The sequence below is a fragment of the Coturnix japonica genome, chromosome 1 (assembly GCF_054131305.1).
Source record: "Coturnix japonica strain WE chromosome 1, WE-NBRP24, whole genome shotgun sequence".
NCBI classification, from domain to species: Eukaryota; Metazoa; Chordata; class Aves; order Galliformes; family Phasianidae; genus Coturnix; species Coturnix japonica.
Genome location: NC_140663.1, coordinates 72,639,246 through 72,657,074, shown reverse-complemented (window position 1 = coordinate 72,657,074; position 17,829 = coordinate 72,639,246). Strand labels below are relative to the sequence as shown.

The following is a 17,829-nucleotide window of genomic DNA, read 5'->3' as shown; positions in this document are numbered from 1 at the left end:
GGGCACAGGTTGGCCAGGTACCTCTATCTTATCCAGAAAACTGTGAGGAAGCATGAAATAAAAACGTGCTGTCAGGCAGGTTATCAAGTCTTTATCATGCAGGAAATGTCCATATATAGTACAGCACTTGACTTGCTGGGATTATACATTTTTGTGAGGGATCACTGTATGGGAATTGTTGAGTCACAGCCTGAAGCACTGATTGATCACCTGGGGAAAGGACTGGGTCAGCCCTGGGAGCGCAGGTGAAGGCAATTCAGCTGTGTGACCAGGAGTGGAGCCTGGCTGAACACAACTGTTGGCAGTTTTTGTCCAAAGTCAAAAATGGTGTGTGAGCTACTTCAGTGAGAGAAACTGCACTTTGGGAGCTAGTCAAAGAGCAGAAGAGGTGTGCTTTTGAACATAGGTGTCTAGACTTAAGCAACTTGCAGAAAGCTCAACCGTGGTTTTTTAGTATGAAAAATAAGTTGTGGATGGGGGAAGATGGTGGTGTAAAACACAAAGAAAAGGCTGTGTATTGGCTAGTCTGGGGAAGATGCAAAACCATGCAAAGTTTATACTGAAAAGCCAGACTCTGGTGTTTTGCAGATCCATAGAACTGAGGTCAGGGTCAGAGACCATTAAGGTTTGATTGATTTTGTTTACTCTACCTTTGCTTCTCACAGGAAACGTCAATCGTACCTGGAACCTACAGCGGACCAAGAACCTTCAAGTGACAATTGTGCCGTCTATTAAAAGTTAGTATCTCTGTGCAGCTCTGTGGTGGTGATTTGGCATTGCTGTGGAAGAGGATGTGGCTGCTCTTGGAGCCCTGTGATGGGATGGTGCAGAGAGCACCAGCAGAGGAGTTGAAAATGTTACTGCCTTAGTTCCTTTCAGGAGCAGAGAGTTTCTTCTGTGTTATAGACACACTAGCTACACCAGGGGTAGATAAATTGGAGGCAAACCTTGCAAAAGGTTCTTATACCTCCTCTTTAAAAAAGCAGATGGGTCTTAATTATTCTTTGGACTATGTGGACTATGGACAAGTGGTGTTGAGAAGAGCAGGGTGGGATCGCAGACTCTGGGAAGGGCTGTCCCTGCTCTGTGAACTGACTGCTGCCTTCTCTTTCCTCAGAGTCTGTTTACATCCAGGCCATGTTGTTCAGCTTCCTGAGCTTCCTCTCTTTTTACGTGGGCTCAGTGATTGTTGCTTTTGTGCACTATATCAGGTAAGTTAAGGCTATTTACAAGAGTAACCTTCTTGTTTGTCTTTATCCTCAGAGGTGCCACCCTGCAGCGCATTTGGGGCGAGGGTGGCAGCTAGAATCTGATCAGAGCAGCCAAATGAGCCTCTGACTATTTGGTGGGCTCCTAGTGATAGCTGTGCAGGAGAACTTCAACCAGAGAACTTTTCTTCCTCTGCTATGGGCACTAGTGGGAAACATCTAAGGCTCTTTCCTCTGTTTTTTTCTCTAGTGTCCCATCCTCTGTGTTTCCATATATGGAGACATGGGGTGGCAGACGGGTACTGTGATGGGTCAGCTCTGGGTTATGATGTGCCAGAGCAGTGGAGAACCAAAGCACTTTCTGAAATGCTGAACTAAGTACTAAAGGGCCTCAATGACCAAAATGTGGCCTTGGAGTCTCAGAGTGCCTATTTCCTTCCTGACCTGCATCCCCTGCCCCAGAGCTTGATGCCTATGCTTTTGTTGTGGGTAATATCCTTATCTGAGGTGAATTTGTGCACAGCTGCCACGGCAGGTTCCTCCTGGGAGTTGGGGAAGAGTAAAACTCTTCCTAGCTTGTCCAACCTCTGTTACTTGCTTGTGGTGACCTCGAAGTTTGCTTCTTGAGTCAAATCTGGACTGGAGGGGCAGAAAGGGGACAGCAGCCCACCTAGGAAGTAAGATTTGCCCTGCAGGTCAAGTAACCCGTAGCACATGATAAACTTTTGTGGAGTAGTAGATGCTCTTAGGGTGGTGGGTTATGGAGTTTGTTAGGATGGGTCACAGCTGCCTTTGTAGACAGTGACAGCAGTTAAACAAATTCTTTGTTCAAAGTGTGGATGCTCAGGAGGGAGTCTGTTCTACGCTCCTCCCTGGCCTTCTGGGCAAAGGTTGATGGTGAGAAGAGCTAAGAAAAGCCTTTGGCAAATAGCAGGTTGGTTTTGTGTGAACTGAATTTCAGGGAGCAATTCAGACTAAGAGTAGCAGAGTTTTCAACCCGTTCAAAGAAGGGATCTTAAAAAATATTGTGCTCTGGAAAAAAACCTAATTTCAAGATGGGATAATTGGCTAAACTTTGCTTCAATTAACTTTTCATTGCAGCAGTTCAGTGAAATGGTGTATATGTGCTTTTGTGTGGATACATGCATACTTCATGTTTTTGTTTTTTTTTTTCCCGTGCTGCAAGAAATTATCCTTTGGTTTTAAAGCTTGCACTGTGCTGGCTTGTTGGTGTTCTAGATAATCCTGCCATGGCTGGCTGGTTGTAGGGTTTGTTGTCTGTCTCATGAGTGCTGTCTGCTTATTTTCAGGGTTCGGAGGAAGGCTTCAGCTGAGAGATTGAGTCCTGAGAGTGGTAAGCTCTCTTTTCTGTTGTGAGACAGCCTTAGGTGAAAGAGAGAGACCTTAGGCATGGCAAGAAAAAGAGAGACAGTTTGACAAGTATTTTATCCTTTCAACTCTTCTTCCTTCCTTGGTCGTGCACCACAAAATCTCTGGTGCTGCTGAGATATTAGATTCCTCTCCGCCTTTACAAGGGAAGTAATTTGAATCAGGCTCCACCAAATCATGGCTTGGACACTTGCACTTTGATTTCTGCTTTTGTGGCTGTTTTTGTTTTTTCCCCAGTTCTCATTCTTTAGGGTCTTCTCTGCCTGTTTTAAGTACAGAGTCTCTCTTTCTCTCCTCACTTTTTAAATTAAATTTGTTTTTAATTGGGATTTGCAGAGAACGGTAAATGAATGACTAATGCTGTTAGTGTTGTCTGTGTTATTTACTTTGGTATTGGATTCTGTTTGCTTTATGCTGCACCCACATTTCTACATCCTACGGATTTCTGTGTTGCAAAACCATAGCTGCATCTGAGAGGCTACTGATGGAAGATGGTAATTTTTGTCACGTGGATTGGGGGCTTCTGCTTCCTGGCAAGGTGTAGGAGGCTGGTTGTTTCATTTTGTTTAAATATTTAGTGCCTTAAAAATAGTTGAAAGCATTCAAAGTCTGAGGGTAAAGAAGCATTAACACTTGTACCTCTCTCCTGGGCAATGAGAGGACTTTATGATCCGTCAGTAAGAGCTTGAAGCTTCTTCAGTCTCCCATATTTTCTACTTAGCACTTATCTTCAACCAAATGAGCAGAGGATTGTGAAAATACTGTCTTTGAATACCCTGTGACTCAGTGTGTCCCTTTGCTCCTGCCATCCATCCCATACATGGCATTTGTGGTTAACTTTACTTAATCTGCTGGGACACCTTCTGTCTCCTTCCACATCATCGCTACCTGAAGGAGACTATAGCTGGAGGAACCACACCTAGTGTGCTGCATTTACTTTGCTGACTCACTCTCCTGCTGGGAAGTGGAACTGAAATTACAGGGTGAGCGGAGTCTGAAGTGACTGGTAGAGACAGGGCAGGCTGCCTTTTCTCTCTGTTATGCTTGCTTTGTCCAGATTTAGATCTTCCCTTGGGAGATTTAGGCTAGATGTCAGGCAAAATTTCCACTGAGAGAGCGGTGAGGTACTGGATTGAGTTGCCCAGAGAAGCTGTGGATGTCTCCACCCTGGAGGTGGTCAACACCAGGTTGGATAGGCACTGGGCAGCCTGATTTAGTGGGTGGCAGCCCTGCCCATGGCTGGGGTTTAGAACTCTGTGATCTTTGAGGTCCCTTCCAAACCATTCTAAGATATTCAGGAGAGCAGGTTGACACATCATTTGAGATCAAAAAGCTGGCTCTAACATAGGAATGGAGCATCTCTGTGGGACAGGACTGATGGGAACAGGAAGTTTGCATGTCTCAGTGCTGTGAATGTTAGAAAAATGTTTTTCTTGCACTCTTCCCAGTGATCTGTATTTCCAAATGACTTTAAAGCAACAGGTTAACTGTGTTACAAGAGATAGTGTTGTACAGCAGATGAGGAGCAGAAGGTGCATCTTCCTTGCGTCCTGTGAGTATGTCCTACTAATCCCAGCTCAGAAATGAATAGATGTTTTGTTGGGTGAGTACAGCATACCGTATTGTTCCCATGGGTGCTTAATTCAAGGCACAGGTTTAGCTCCTCTGAGCTGTTTGTTGCATTGGTAAAGAAGTCAAAGGAAGAGAAGAATAGGAAACTCATAAGGGTGCTCTGAATACCATGAGACTTGCTCTAGAATCTGCCAAGTTTTGCTGCCCTGTTATGTGATCTCTGCTGTGTGCCAGGCACTCAGGCTTTTGTGAATCACACTGATGGCCTCTGTGAGGAGACTGGAGGGAACGAGTTTGTTTCATATTGCAAAGCAAGGGTTTCCCCTTCATATGGTATACTCTAGAGGGAGATGGTGCAGTCTACTTGGAGAAATGCTGCTTTTTCCCAAGCCTCTCCAGCTCTTCAAGTTGTTTGCATTCACCAAAGAGATGTTTTGAAGCACTGCAATGAAGCTAATTGGCTCCTTTGGGTTTGTTTCTGTTGCAGGATCTGGGGTTATGACATCTTCACACCCCATCACAGCCAGCACCCCTGAAGGAAGCAGTTACGGTGCTATTGGTACTGTGTCTTCCAGATCTGGGGACAGAGGGTGGACCCTGCCTGGGGCAAGGAAGGGAAAAGATATGCAATTATTTGATACTTTAAGACCAGAAGGGAATAAAGTTACAAGCTACTTCAGTAGCTGCTTGCAAGTATTTAAAAAGGGGTTGGGGGGAGCAGTTTGGGGATGCCCTCTTTGCACTTTGAGGGTAGGGGAAAAGGCAGAGGGAAATCTCCACCAAAAAATGGCAGATTTCTGGAAGAGCTTTTCAGAGAGTCTCTGTCAGTGAGACTCAGCTAGACAAAGCACAGCCATCAGACGGATGTTGGTGTGATAGTCCTGCTTCAGGCAGGTTGACTAGGGATATACAGAAGTTCTCTTCCAACCAAGCTTCTCAGAGTTGGTTATGAATTCATGGAGCCTATGTTTAGACCAAAGCATGATTCTTCACTGGAAGGCTTAATGCTCAAGTGCAGAAAGGGCAGTGACAAGAGTTCTTTGTGGGCCAGTGTTTTCATTAGCAGAGAGGTAATGTCATGCTGTTCAACAGGTGAACTGTGCAGTGGCAGAAGACAGGGGAGGGAAAAGTCCCTGCTAATCTGGGATGATACAAAATCCTTTCTTGTGCCAGAGTATTTCTTAGTCTCCTTGGAACTGCTTCTGCTACTGTGGAGAGACTGATATTGAACAGTTGTGAACTAAGTTGTGGAAAAGAGTTGAGGGTTATTTTTATCTTCCCTCAACTCCTGAAATGCTTTAAAAGCATCTGGGAGATGAGGATGAAGATTGTGTTCTGCTCGTGCTACTCTGGGTAGGAAGTGGCTGGGAATTCAGCCAGTGAGTTGGAGATGTGGGCAGATCCCTCTGGCTGATATCTGAGACTTCAAGGAAGGTTTGTGACTGTGAAGAAGCTTCTTCCTTGAAATGACCATATCAGCTTTTCCCAGTGTATTGTTGCTGATATCTGGCACCTTTCTCCTTGTTGTATTTGGAGCGATTTAGCCTTTATCCTGCCTGTTTTTTTCTACCTTCCTGCTCTGCTCCAGATGAGTCTAGCTCCAGTGGTGGACGGCAGTTGTCTTCCCCTGAGCATGGGCCACCAGCAGGCTCAGACACAGACAGCTCCGTGGAGGAAGAGAGCGACTTTGACACCATGCCAGAGATCGAAAGTGATAAAAATGTCATCCGCACAAAGGTACGCCTGGTACGTGGCCAGGACCAGCACCAGTCACTCTCCAAGGGTTTTAAGTTTCCACTTAGCTCTGCTGGATTTCATCTAATAGAGACGAATGTGCTTCTTAGTGTTCTTTCAGAGTCTAAGTTTTCCTGATGTGCTGAGCTTACTGCTGAAATGAGTGACTTAATGTGGAAAATCAGAATGTGTTGGGAACAATTGAGAAAGGAGAAGGAATCCCAGTGTGCCCAAGGAGGGGTGACAGCACAGGGTGAAAATAATGTGCAGTGGTAACTGGATATTTAGTAGAAGTAATGACTCGATGTTTTTCAAATACACTGAGATTTTTCTACTGGCTTTTTCACTAGTTCTCCTCTGGTGATTGTTGTTGTTTGTTTGTTTTCTTCCCTCTTTCTTTTCCCATTTTAGGTGTTCCTCTATCTGTCAGACTTGTCTAGGAAGGACCGAAGAATTGTCAGCAAAAAATACAAGATCTATTTTTGGTAAGAAGACAAACCGGTAAGGCCTGATCTTGGGACCTGGTTTCTAGTTGTAAGCTCTCCAGCTATGTACACGTGCTCTTCTTTTGAGCCACAGCTTAGTTTTAAGGGTGTTCTTTCAGCTGTCCTGTTACGCTCTGTTCTAAGAAGTCAATGCAGATCCTTCATACCTCAAATGAGGATACTTGTGGGCTGGTGCATATGTGATCCTGGCAATGGTTACTAGTTTTCATTAGCTTTTTAAAGTGTGGTAATAAGCAATGTGCTGAAACATACTGGGGAAGGAGGAACTTGAGTTATGGACAGCAGTTTGAGGGAGATGATTGTCCTCCTGTACTCTGCTCTTGTGATACCTCACCTGGAGTACTGCAGGGAGGGGTTCCCAGCACAGGAGATGAGAGTGTTTGGTTTGAGTTGGTCCAGAGAAGGGCCATGAGGGTGATCAGAGGGCTGGAGCAAGAGGTTGGTGTTCAGTGAAGAGAAGGGAAGAGGGGAGACCTTGTTGTGGCCCCCTAGTGCCTAAAGGAGGACTACAGGAAAGCTGGAGAGAGACTATCAGGAATGTAGTGATAGTTTAAAACAGTTACCCTTTGTCTTAAGGGGTTTTTAGATTAGATTTAGTTTTAGATTTAAGTTTAGATTAGACATTGGGTATAAGCTCTTAACTCAGGGGATGATGAGCCACTAACACAGGCTGCCCAGAGAAGCTGTGGGTGCCCCATCTCTGGAGGTGTTCAAGGCCAGGATGGATGGGGCCTTGGGCAGCCTGATCTAGAGGGAGATGTCCCTGCCTCTGGTGAGGGATATGGAATGAGGTTATCTTTAAGGTCCTTCCAACACAAATCATTTTTTTTATGAGCTACTCAAATATAAAAGCTTGTGGTTAGCATCCCGACTCTTCTCATGTTGTTTGCATTAGTACATTTTTCTTCAGAATAATCACAATCTGAGCTGCTATAAAGCTGTGGCTGGGAGAGAAGGGTGTATGCCCTTTGTACGCCCTGGTGCCTAACTTTTCCACCTGCACTGTAAGGCTCCGAGATGGGTGTGTGCTGTAACTGCTGCTTCTGTCTTCTCTCTGCAGGAACATTATCACTATTGCAGTGTTTTATGCCCTGCCAGTCATCCAGCTTGTCATCACCTACCAGACGGTGAGTCAATCTGCGGCTGTCACCAGCATTTGGTGTCATCTTGCCTTTGAACCTACACTATGGCTACGTGGTACAAGGATGGCAGCTGCAGTAAAATTGGGTTGGCCTGGGGATCCTGCTGTCTCTCTGAAGGGCAGATTACTTTAGCTGCTGTCTGTACCAGATTCTGGTTATTAGAGCTAGCTTGGCTCAGCTTGCTGAGCTTTTTTCTGCTGCTTCTGCCTGGAAAGTAGAGACCTGAGATCCCTGTTCTTATTTTCCTTATCCTCATTTGGGGCCTGTTTTTATTTTACAGTAGGAGGAACCTGCTGTTCTCTCTGGAAGACAGCTGAAAGCAAATGCAGTTGGCTATGATATGAGTGTTATTTTCTGTATTGTTTTCCATATCCCTTTTTATCCTGCTGTTACTTAGAGATTTGCAAGCAGATCTACTTTTCACCCTTGTTTTGTGTTGCAGGGTGCAAACACAAAGTATATTTTCTCTAAGGTCTGCTGTCAGGTCTGTGGCCTTTGGCAACATCTTGACTATTATTCATAAAAGCTTCACTTTCAGATGTCAGTACTCCCTATGGCAGTGCTACTGTTGGGCTGCCTCCAGGTCTCTACATAAATCTTTACATCCTACCGAACTGATTTCACTTCTACGTAGTGACTTTCTGAAACAGTGGCATGTGGTCCCTGCTTCGCCCCAAGCACTGAAACAAGACAAAGAGAACAAAAAAGACCAGCTGAGTTTCGTAGTGGTCAAGGGTTCAGCCACTAGTTTGAAGCACCCTAAGCTGCTGTCACTAGCTTCGTTGCTTTTCAGGACCTTGTGGGCTCTGAGCTGTGGTGGTTTCTGAAAAGCTGTTTGCAGGGTGCAGTGATTGCAGAGACACAGCCCTCAGGTGCTGTATCTGCACTATGGCACATCAGACCTGTGTAAACACAGTGCATGTACGGTGCAAAGACATCCAAACAGAAAGGATTTGCTAACATCAGCTCTCCCATCTCTGCTCTGTCCAGGTAGTGAATGTGACAGGCAATCAGGACATCTGCTACTACAACTTTCTGTGTGCTCATCCACTTGGGGTGCTCAGGTGAGTCCTGCAGTCACTGCATTGTTGCCTTGTGCTTCATGCTGTGCCCAGGCAAGGTTTTTTCCTTACCAGGTTCACAGCAATCACACTGAAAAGAACACTGAGAGTTTAGGGCTCTGAGCAGAGTCTCCCTGAGCTTTCTATTTTGCTCAGCAGTGGCTTTGTGTTGTACTGAGATGAATGCCCAGGTCTATGTGGTACCAGGTTTACCCCAGCAAAACTGCTTGCCACTAATGATGGGCTTATGTGCTCCTTCAGATGCTTTCACATGTCTTCAAAGAGAATCAGCTCTGAAAAGCAATTCAGAACAGCCCTTTCAGTGCATCATTTCTCTACCCTAACACTAGAGTGCAAAGAGAACCCAGAGTTGGGAATCTCACAGAGAAAGTGTTAAATCCATTGAGGCAAATGAAGTACTCAGGCTGGAATTGTCCTCCATTGTGTAAAACTGGCCAGCTGCTGAGGTGGAGGGGGGTGGTGGTGGGAAACTAAATGAATTCAGTTTATTATGACCCTGGGTTCACCTTCCTGCCTCTGTGATCCCCTTGTTTTAAACCCTCTTTTTCCCCTGCAGTGCTTTCAACAACATCCTCAGCAACGTGGGCCACATGCTGCTGGGCTTTCTCTTTCTCCTCATTGTGTTGCGCAGAAACATTCTCCACCGTCGGGCCATGGAGATGAAAGATGTCTATACCCTAGTGGGTACATGGTTGCATGGGACTAGTGGTGGGAGGGAGAGCAGGGTGAAAACAGCTGGGGTTGTTTTCAATTTGTATTCCTTGCTGGAGGATGGAATCCTCTGTTTCTTCCCCTGATGAAAGATGGAGGTGGAACACATTCTTACTTTGCTGCTTGTGATATGTCTGTGTTGCTGTTGTTGCCCAGCCTGGATTCACAAAGACAGGGAGATGATCTGAGGAATGACTCCCATGGCTCTTCTTCCAGTGTTCACTGTGGGAAAACTGGGGCAGATGAGGAGCTGGATGGGAGCACATCTGGATCCTTGCTTTGTCTTGTGACAATGAAACACTCAGTGGAGAGCAGCATCTGCTTTCTAAAGAGGAAGAAGCTCCATCAAACTAAGAGCTAGACAGATATTTCTAAAGGGGCTTGTGAAAAGTGCAGCCTGGTTAGTTAACATCCTTTTAAATGTGGTGCTGAATTGAGATTTTGCTCTCAGAACACCAGTACCAAGACACTATGGTCTTCAGACCGGAAATTTCTCTGTAATTACATTGGATTTGCTGCCTGTGGATTCTACCAGCTCTGCACTGTGGCTACAATTACATGTGGGCTGAAGGACAAATGCTGGGGGTTAGGAGGGTTGAGGTAATGAAGAGTGGAAAGCTCTCTTGTGATCAGAACAGTGAGAGTGCCTTCTGTCTCTGTTCTCTTCTAGGACTATGGGATCCCAAAGCATTTTGGTCTCTTTTATGCTATGGGTATTGCTCTGATGATGGAAGGGGTGCTCAGTGCCTGCTACCATGTCTGTCCTAATTACTCTAACTTTCAGTTTGGTAAGCCAAGTTGCCTTCTTTTTGTGCTTGAAAAAGGATTTGCTATCTGTATCTCTTGCAGAATCACAAGTATTTTTTTACCTCTCTACTCTTGAGAAGCTTCCAGGCTTGGTCAGAAGACAGTGAATCTTTGGATGGAAAAAAAAGGAAGCTTCTTTCAAAGACAGAAGAATGCTTTTCTTTTTCTTTTAACTAGAAGGATGGGCAGAGATTGGTCCCATCCAGTCTCAACCATTCTGTAACTTCCTGCCTGTTTCTGTGCCCTGATGCCCTGTTTTTTGTTGCCCAAGAGCATAGATGATGTCCTACAAGGTAGCAAAACACAGGCTACTGTACAGTGTAGTAAATCATCAGAGATTCATGCCAGCTGGTTTTGTGTTTGGCTCTGCTGCCACACTTCACTGTATGTGCTTTGAGCAGCTTTCTCAGCCTGCTGGCACCTGTTTTCACTATTTCTGTTGTGCTCCCTCCACAGACACCTCCTTCATGTACATGATCGCAGGACTTTGCATGCTTAAGCTCTACCAGACCCGCCATCCAGACATCAATGCTAGTGCCTACTCTGCCTATGCCTCGTTTGCTGTGGTCATCTGTCTTGCTGTCCTTGGAGTGGTATGGCTCCCTCTTATCTGCCTTTTTCTCTGGGGAGGAGATGTGTGGCTGGGAGTGTGGCTTAAGTAGCCAGAGGACCAGGGAAAGCATCAGATCTCAATAAGACTGTTAAGCAGCTACTTGTACTTGCGTTCCTAGAGCTCTTATTATTATTTCTTTTTCCTCCTCCTTTCTAAAACAACTGTCCTCAGCCTGGTTGCTTGCGCCTCTTTCTACTGTTTGCTTCTCTCCAGTTGGAGACTGTTTCATTCAGCAGTAACCAGGCAGAATCTGTTGAGTTCTTACTTTGAGCTACTGGCTGGGCCTTAGCAGACTGTTAGCCCTTCTCTGTCCTACAGTAGCACAGAATAACAGTTGATCTTTTGCAGGCAGGAGACTGTCTGTGGGATAAGGCATGAAGGGATAGCTGGTAAACTTGAGAATTCCCAAGAATCTCTTGATACTCTGCTTGATGGGCACCTCCAGTCCCTGAAGGTGTTCAAGGCCAGGTTGGATGGGCCTGTGGGCAGCCTGATGTAGTGTGTGGCAGCCCTGCTGTCAGCAGGGGATTGGAACTAGGTGGACTCAAGCGCCCTCTGTGGCCCCAGGGGAGGGGAGCAGGTAGTTGTAGCTTGTCAGCAGACTAGCTTTTCTGAACTATTCAGCGTGTAATGGAAATATTAAAGTTTTAACACAGCATTAACTTGGATTGGTAAGTCACTACTAGTCCTTAAATAAACAAAAAGCTTGTAGTAGGAACACTTTGTACTTTTTGGTTTGCCACAGTGCACTTGCTAAAGCAATGGTTGGTTCCCTGACTGCCTTTGTAAAATGTCTTTCCTGGTCAGAGGGGCTGCTGTGTAGTTCTGCATGGAGAGCTTACCTGGCTCAGTGTTTCTGCTCCCTGAGCCAGCTGCAGTCGTTCAAGGTCATCAGCCTTGTCTGAAGGGACATTCAGAAGTAATGGCTTGTTCTCCAGAAGTGCTGAGCTCTTCTTGATTTCCTGGTCTCTGGATTTGGTTTGGACTTGGAAGATAATCGGGGTTTCTCTTCCATGTTCAGTGGGGTTGTCTAATGCTGTGTGGTGATCCAGGAAAGAAAAGGAGCAGCCTGCTGGTAACAGGGCCCAGGTTTGGGGGTTTGTTTGTTTTTGTTTTTGTTTTTCTTTTTCCCCCCCCAATTTGTCTCTGCTTTCAGGTGTTTGGGAAAAATGATATGTGGTTTTGGGTCATTTTCTCATTGATCCATGTTTTGGCCTCACTGGCTCTCAGCACTCAGATCTACTACATGGGCCGCTTCAAGATGGGTAAGTGCCACAACCAGACTATTTTGTGGGTGCTTCTTGCTTGAACCTTTGCAAGTCACCTCTGTAGCTTTTGGTAGAACTGTAAGGCCAGTCTTGTGGACTGCACCTGTGTTTGGGGTTGTCCTTTCCCTCACCTGAGGCTTTTCCTGGCCTCTGAAATCTTCCTGCTGCTGCTTCCCAGTCAATGGGAATCAGCAGGACCCATTTGCTGTCTCTTGTGCTGTGCTCCAGAAGGGTGAGCTAGATGGGGTGAGGGAAGAGAAGGTCTGGTGGGGAGCCTGGCTCACGTACTCTGCTTATAAATGTGTTTCTCCTTCCTCTTCTGCTTCTGTCTGCCTCAGATGGCCCTGACTCAGGTAACTGGCAGCAGCTTCCATTCTTTGAAATGATTGAGCAGTGGTGGAGAAGCTGGGGGTGCATGGATGTGTGTGGAAGGTGGGCTTGTGTGTCACCCTGGGGTTGGCTCTTCAGAACTGAAGTTTGTTTGCCAGCAGCTCTGCTAGGGCCTGCTCCTTTCTAGGAAGGGCATGGTATAGCACAGAAAAGCCCTGATATCTCAACACAGGAGTCTTTTTGGGCTCTGCATTTGTGACTAAAGAAGGACCTATGCATGCATGCATGTCTGTTTGTCTTCACTGCAACTTATAGCTCTCCGGAGAAGGTTCTGCAGTGATTTTTATTTTCTGTAGCAGGGGCATTGTGTGTTCTGCCTCTCTAGACCATGCTCAACAGAGATGAGTGTCTCCTGTGTTTCCCTCCACATTGTTCCATAAAAAGCACTTTTCCCCTTCTTCCACAAACATCTCCCCTAAAGAGGAGTGGCTGCAAAGCCAGCATATTTGCATTCAGAGAGGGTCTGTCTGACTTCTGGGCAGCACAAGCATCAAGAATGTTTGGTTTTTAACCTGTTGTTCTGACCTAACACTGTCTACCCGCTGTCCTTCTGCTCAGCATGGACAACTCCCAGAGGGAAAAAATGAATCTGTGCACACCCTGACCTTCATAGCCTGGGTCCTCACTTAGCCAGAAAGTGCATCTTTCCCCAGCAGGTGTTATGGAGCTTGGTCTAGCTGTAATGACTTGTGTCCTCTTCTTTGGTAGACCTGGGGATGTTTCGACGGGCTGCAATGGTGCTGTACACGGACTGTATCCAGCAGTGCAGTCGACCAATGTACATGGTAGGCGATTTCTCACTTGTCTGCATCTCCTTCAGCATTTGTTTGCTTTCTTGGCGGTGTGCAGAAGAGACGGTTGTGGCTATTTGAAAAGAGTGATGCTGCCTGCTTCCCTTCTCTCCCCCTACCTCTCACAGTTATAGATCTCTGCTGGGGCTTTTTACTTTCACTAGAAAGCCAAATTAGATCTTTATTTATGAATTCTACTTTATCGTTTTTATTCTCCAGTTTCACAGTAAGGATCAGACTGGATTTTACAAGCAGATTTGGTGCACTCAGGCATAAAATAAGCCTGACTGGCCTGAAGTAGCTGCTTCTTGAAAGTAGCTATGTAAGCACAAATATGTAAGGACCACAGATGTATCTATTTTACCATCTGTAGTTGGAGTTCTTACGTTGTTAATGATGAAACCAGTTTTTAAAAATAAAGAAAGGGAGGAGCTCCATGGATATGTGCAGGAAGCTGTCCAAAGCACCCCGTGTCCTCTTTCAAACATGCAATTTTTCTATGCAATATGTTTTTATGTGGAAAGAAGTTAACTTAGCCAAACAACTTGCAGGCAAGCGAGTCTTTTGAGAATGATTCTTGAGGGGTTGACTCTTCTATTTAGATACTTAATCTTTGCTATATAACGTTCTCTTCAAATCTGTGAGGGCCAGAGCAGCATCCATCCAGCAAACACTCCTTCACATGGAGCAAACACAAGTGCTGGGTGCATGTGCAGTTAAGGAACCAGACTCCAAAGCCTCCGACAATGATAGCCTGAATTTCTGAGGCAAAGTCCACTTGTTTCCTTCTGCTTTCATGTGATCATCGGTGTCTTTCCTTCAGGACAGGATGGTGCTGCTCATTGTTGGAAACCTAGTCAACTGGTCCTTGTAAGTAGTGGGGTGTGGTGTTTTGCCTACTTGTGTACATGAGCTTCAGTGTTGATACAGGCGGCCTGGGGTGGAGAAGAAATGCAGCAGTGTCTGTATGATTGCTCTGTGCTTGGGCTCTTCTGAGATAAGTTGGGTTACAGTGTGTTCCAGAGGTACCTGAGGGCACCTTCCTGGGTGTTTTGCTGGTGCTGTCTAGTGGCTTGTCTAACCAAGCTTGCCCAGAGTTGGCCTGGCACAACACTGCTATGTTGTGCTATGCAAACACATCCTCCCTAGCTGTGAGCTCCAACCCAGCTTAGTTGCAGGAGACTTGACAGAGACATTTGTCACAGTTGCAGAGCCCAGCAGTAGCTGTGTGGTTGGAGTGACAAGCTCTTGCATGAGACCTAAAATAACTGCCCTTAACTCCTGCTTTTCTCAAAAGCTGCTTCTCAAGGATGTGCCTTCTACTAAATACAGAGGCCCTACTGTGTGAGATGTGTTTGGCCATGGGGTGGAAGCAATGCAATGCTCCTGTCCATATTATAGAATCACAGAATCACCAAGATTGGGAAAGACCTCCAAGATCATCCACTCCAACCATCCACCTACCACCAATATTTCAGCACTATACCACAGCCCTTAGTACAACATGTAAATGTTTCTTGAACACCTCCAGGAATGATGACTCTGCTACCTTCCTGGGTAGCCTGTTCAGCACCTAACCACTTTTTCAGAGAATATTTTTTTCCTAAAGTCCAATCTAAATCTCACCTGACACAGCTTGAGGCCATTCCCTCTGGTCCTGTCTCTAGTGACGTGGGAGAAGAGGCCAACCCCCACCTCAACAAAACCTCTTTTCAGGGAGTTGTAGAGAGTGGTGAGGTCTCCCATGAGTCTCCACAGGAGGTAGATTCTCTGTTTTGCTTTGTTTTGTTTCTTAGCAAGGAGCTGAGGTGAACACTGTGTCCTTCAGGAAACTGGGAGGCTGCAGCAGTGTTGCCATGTCCTGTGGTCTGAGGGGAGCAGCAGGTGTTTGTCGGTTTGGGGATGTACCCTGTCCCCAGGGAAAGAGGCTGTCTAATGTCTCTTCTTCTCTCTCTACCCTCAGTGCAATCTTTGGGCTGGTATATCGGCCCAGGGACTTTGCTTCCTACATACTGGGCATCTTTATCTGTAACCTGTTGCTGTATCTGGCTTTCTACATCATCATGAAGGTAAAAGAGGCGGCTGTAGCTGCCATGAGCTTGCCCATCTCTGAAGGGGAGGGTATGAGCCTCCTTCTGGCTGCAATCTGGGTTCTCATAGAGGGGCATGGAGAGTCTGTTATGGGACTTGGGGCGAGATGAAGCACTGGTAGCTGGGGAGGGGATGCTGTGCAGTGATCATCTTGGTGGCTGGACTGCATCTTCCTGGGGTGGGCAGCACTCTGTGAAGGTGGGCAGGCCGGGCTGATGTGCTGTTGTGCATGGCTCTGGCCCCTGGGAAGCACTTGTTGTGAGGCTGTATTCTTCCCTGCAGATCCGCAGCTCTGAGAAGCTCCTGCCTATCCCCTTGTTCTGCATTGTGGCCACAGCGGTGGTGTGGGGGGCTGCGCTCTACTTCTTCTTCCAGACCCTCAGCAGCTGGGAGGTAACGTTTCTCTTTTGCCGTCCTTCTATCCATGTCTGTCTCTTGTCTTCCCTTCCTGTTGTTCTTCTGCAAAAACAATACTGTAGGGGAAAGCCTTGGTCCGCTTTCCCACAGCAGAAAGAGACTGCAGGAAGCTGTGCGGAGGCCAAAATAACTGCATGCATAGTATCATAAAGGTTGACAAAAACCTCTTAGGTCCTCAAGTCCTACTGTCAACCCATCACCATCATGCCCTTAGGGGAGACAGAGTGACCTGGTGATCTGAAGACAATGGGGCAGATCCTGACCAGCAGCAGCTGGCAGACTTCTCCCTGGAGGGATGAGTAATGGGAAATAATATGGGCTGTGAGGACTCCCTGTGACCTTGGAGGCTCTTAAATTTGGACTGTATGACTTCTCCATCGCCATGACAGGGGTATCCAGTGGAGGTTTTGCAGCTTGTGCTATTCTGCATGTCAGATGCAGAGACCAGAGGGGGTTCCCCCTGAGCTGTGTGCTGTGATCTCAGACCCATTCATAGCTGTGCAATATTGTATTGCATCCCTGCCATGTCCTTGTCTCATGTCCACCCTTTTTCTTGGCTGCTTCATGGAGGGTTTAGGCAGGAAATCCTTCAGAGGGTTTCATGTAGGTGGCCAGGATCCTTTGTGTGCTGGTGTTGAGTCCTGACCACCTGCTCTCTCTCTCCTAGGAGACTCCGGCAGAGTCCCGAGAGAAGAACCGGCCATGCATCCTGCTGGGCTTCTTTGATGACCATGACGTCTGGCACTTCCTTTCTGCAGCTGCTTTGTTCTTCTCCTTTCTGGTGAGTCCTGCTCTTCTGTGCAGCCTCAGCCTCTCCTTCTCTTCCTTGTTTTCCTTAGCCGTGAGGTGACCAGCGAGACATGCAACCTTGAGCTTCTCTCCAGGTTCTGCTGACCCTGGACGATGATCTGGACACGGTGCGCAGGGACAAGATCCCAGTGTTCTGAGCCCCTGGTGGACGGAGGCGTGGGTTTGTGCCAGGCCACTTGGCTGAAGGCACCAGGCTACCGGTGTCCATGGGAATGAGCCTGCTTCTGTGGCCTGCAGCCCTGTGGGGAGCTGGATCCCACAGTGAACATGACTGGGTGCTGCAGTAACTGGAGCAGGACCAGGAGGGAAGATGACATCGGCTCCTCTGCCACCACACCCCCTGGGGTAGGCATGACCTAGCATTTGCAGCCTGGCTTGTGGGGACAGCGGGTGCTGCAGCTGGTGAAGAGAGAGGGGACAGGAAGACCTTAGGTTCCCTTTCTCCAGGCTGACGTGCTCTGCTTCCTCTCTAGTGAGTGGGTTTGAGAATGCATTGTAGTTCTTCCTGCGTCAGCAGCTGGTGCCCAGAACCTGTGGGCTGCTGCCCTTGGAGAGCCCTTTGGGCAGCATGGGGGGGAGCATTTGGTTTCTGTCCCACCGCAATCCCAGCGTGCAGAACAGCTGCTGAGTGAGCAAAAGGCTCCAGGCAGAGGTGGTAGTGGGGCTCTGTGTTCTTTTGGTGCAGAAGCTCCTCCTGTAACTGGTGAGGAGCTGCAGGAACATTCCAAGGGGGTGCAGTGTTGCAGGGAGATGGGGACTAGAGCTGCAGAGCCTCTTGCCTTGCTATTGCAGCCCCTCTCACTGGCACAAACTTCTCTCTAGCAGTTCCTGGGCAGCTGCTTGTCAGTGTAGAGTTCTCCTTTGCAGCACCAGAAGTGCTGAGACCAGAAGAGAGATGATGAGGCCTCAGTCTCATGTGCTGAGCACCTCCTTGGCTCCTGCCATGTGCCCCAGTCTGGGAGCCTTGTTAAAGGTTCGGAGAGTAGGGGAGCTGTCCAGCAGCCCTTGATTTTGTCCTCCCACGAGTTTCCTTTGGATGGGGGGTGTGGAAGGAGGTCTTGGGAACGCTGGGGTTGAGCTCTTTGGGGATGTGGACAGAACTTCTCCCCCCGTCTCTTCAAATTTTCTGCATCTGAAGTTTTTAAATGTCTTTGCATTCTTTCCGAGTTCTCAGTTATTTAAAAAACAAACAAGAATGAGGTATGAATTGTTGCAGGTGTTGCATCTACAGTGTGACCTGTTTTGCTAATTTTGAATAATAAAAAAAAAAATTCTTTGAGGCCTGTTGTCCCTATTTC

General features: G+C 47.0%; 1 protein-coding gene across 4 annotated transcripts in view; it reads left to right on the top strand.

Annotated features, from left to right (window-relative positions):
- Positions 1–17,810, top strand: part of SIDT1 (SID1 transmembrane family member 1) — a 34,627-nt gene extending 16,817 nt beyond the window's left edge. Inside the window, exons 8-26 of one of the 4 annotated variants that reach the window (XM_015874408.3) lie at positions 666–737; positions 1,118–1,211; positions 2,519–2,562; positions 4,657–4,728; positions 5,758–5,906; positions 6,315–6,388; positions 7,470–7,536; positions 8,542–8,615; positions 9,190–9,313; positions 10,015–10,132; positions 10,608–10,744; positions 11,921–12,029; positions 12,371–12,385; positions 13,131–13,207; positions 14,037–14,083; positions 15,177–15,282; positions 15,587–15,697; positions 16,389–16,502; positions 16,606–17,810. In XM_015874408.3, the coding sequence (XP_015729894.2) occupies positions 666–737; positions 1,118–1,211; positions 2,519–2,562; positions 4,657–4,728; positions 5,758–5,906; positions 6,315–6,388; positions 7,470–7,536; positions 8,542–8,615; positions 9,190–9,313; positions 10,015–10,132; positions 10,608–10,744; positions 11,921–12,029; positions 12,371–12,385; positions 13,131–13,207; positions 14,037–14,083; positions 15,177–15,282; positions 15,587–15,697; positions 16,389–16,502; positions 16,606–16,668 (1,667 nt within the window). In that variant the 3' untranslated portion in view covers positions 16,669–17,810. Of the gene's footprint in view, positions 1–665; positions 738–1,117; positions 1,212–2,518; positions 2,563–4,656; positions 4,729–5,757; positions 5,916–6,314; positions 6,389–7,469; positions 7,537–8,541; positions 8,616–9,189; positions 9,314–10,014; positions 10,133–10,607; positions 10,745–11,920; positions 12,030–12,370; positions 12,386–13,130; positions 13,208–14,036; positions 14,084–15,176; positions 15,283–15,586; positions 15,698–16,388; positions 16,503–16,605 lie in introns of all 4 variants that reach the window. The other 3 variants (XM_085524330.1, XM_015874418.3, XM_085524343.1) reach the window with 3 other exon arrangements.
- Positions 17,811–17,829: the final 19 nt, after the last annotated feature.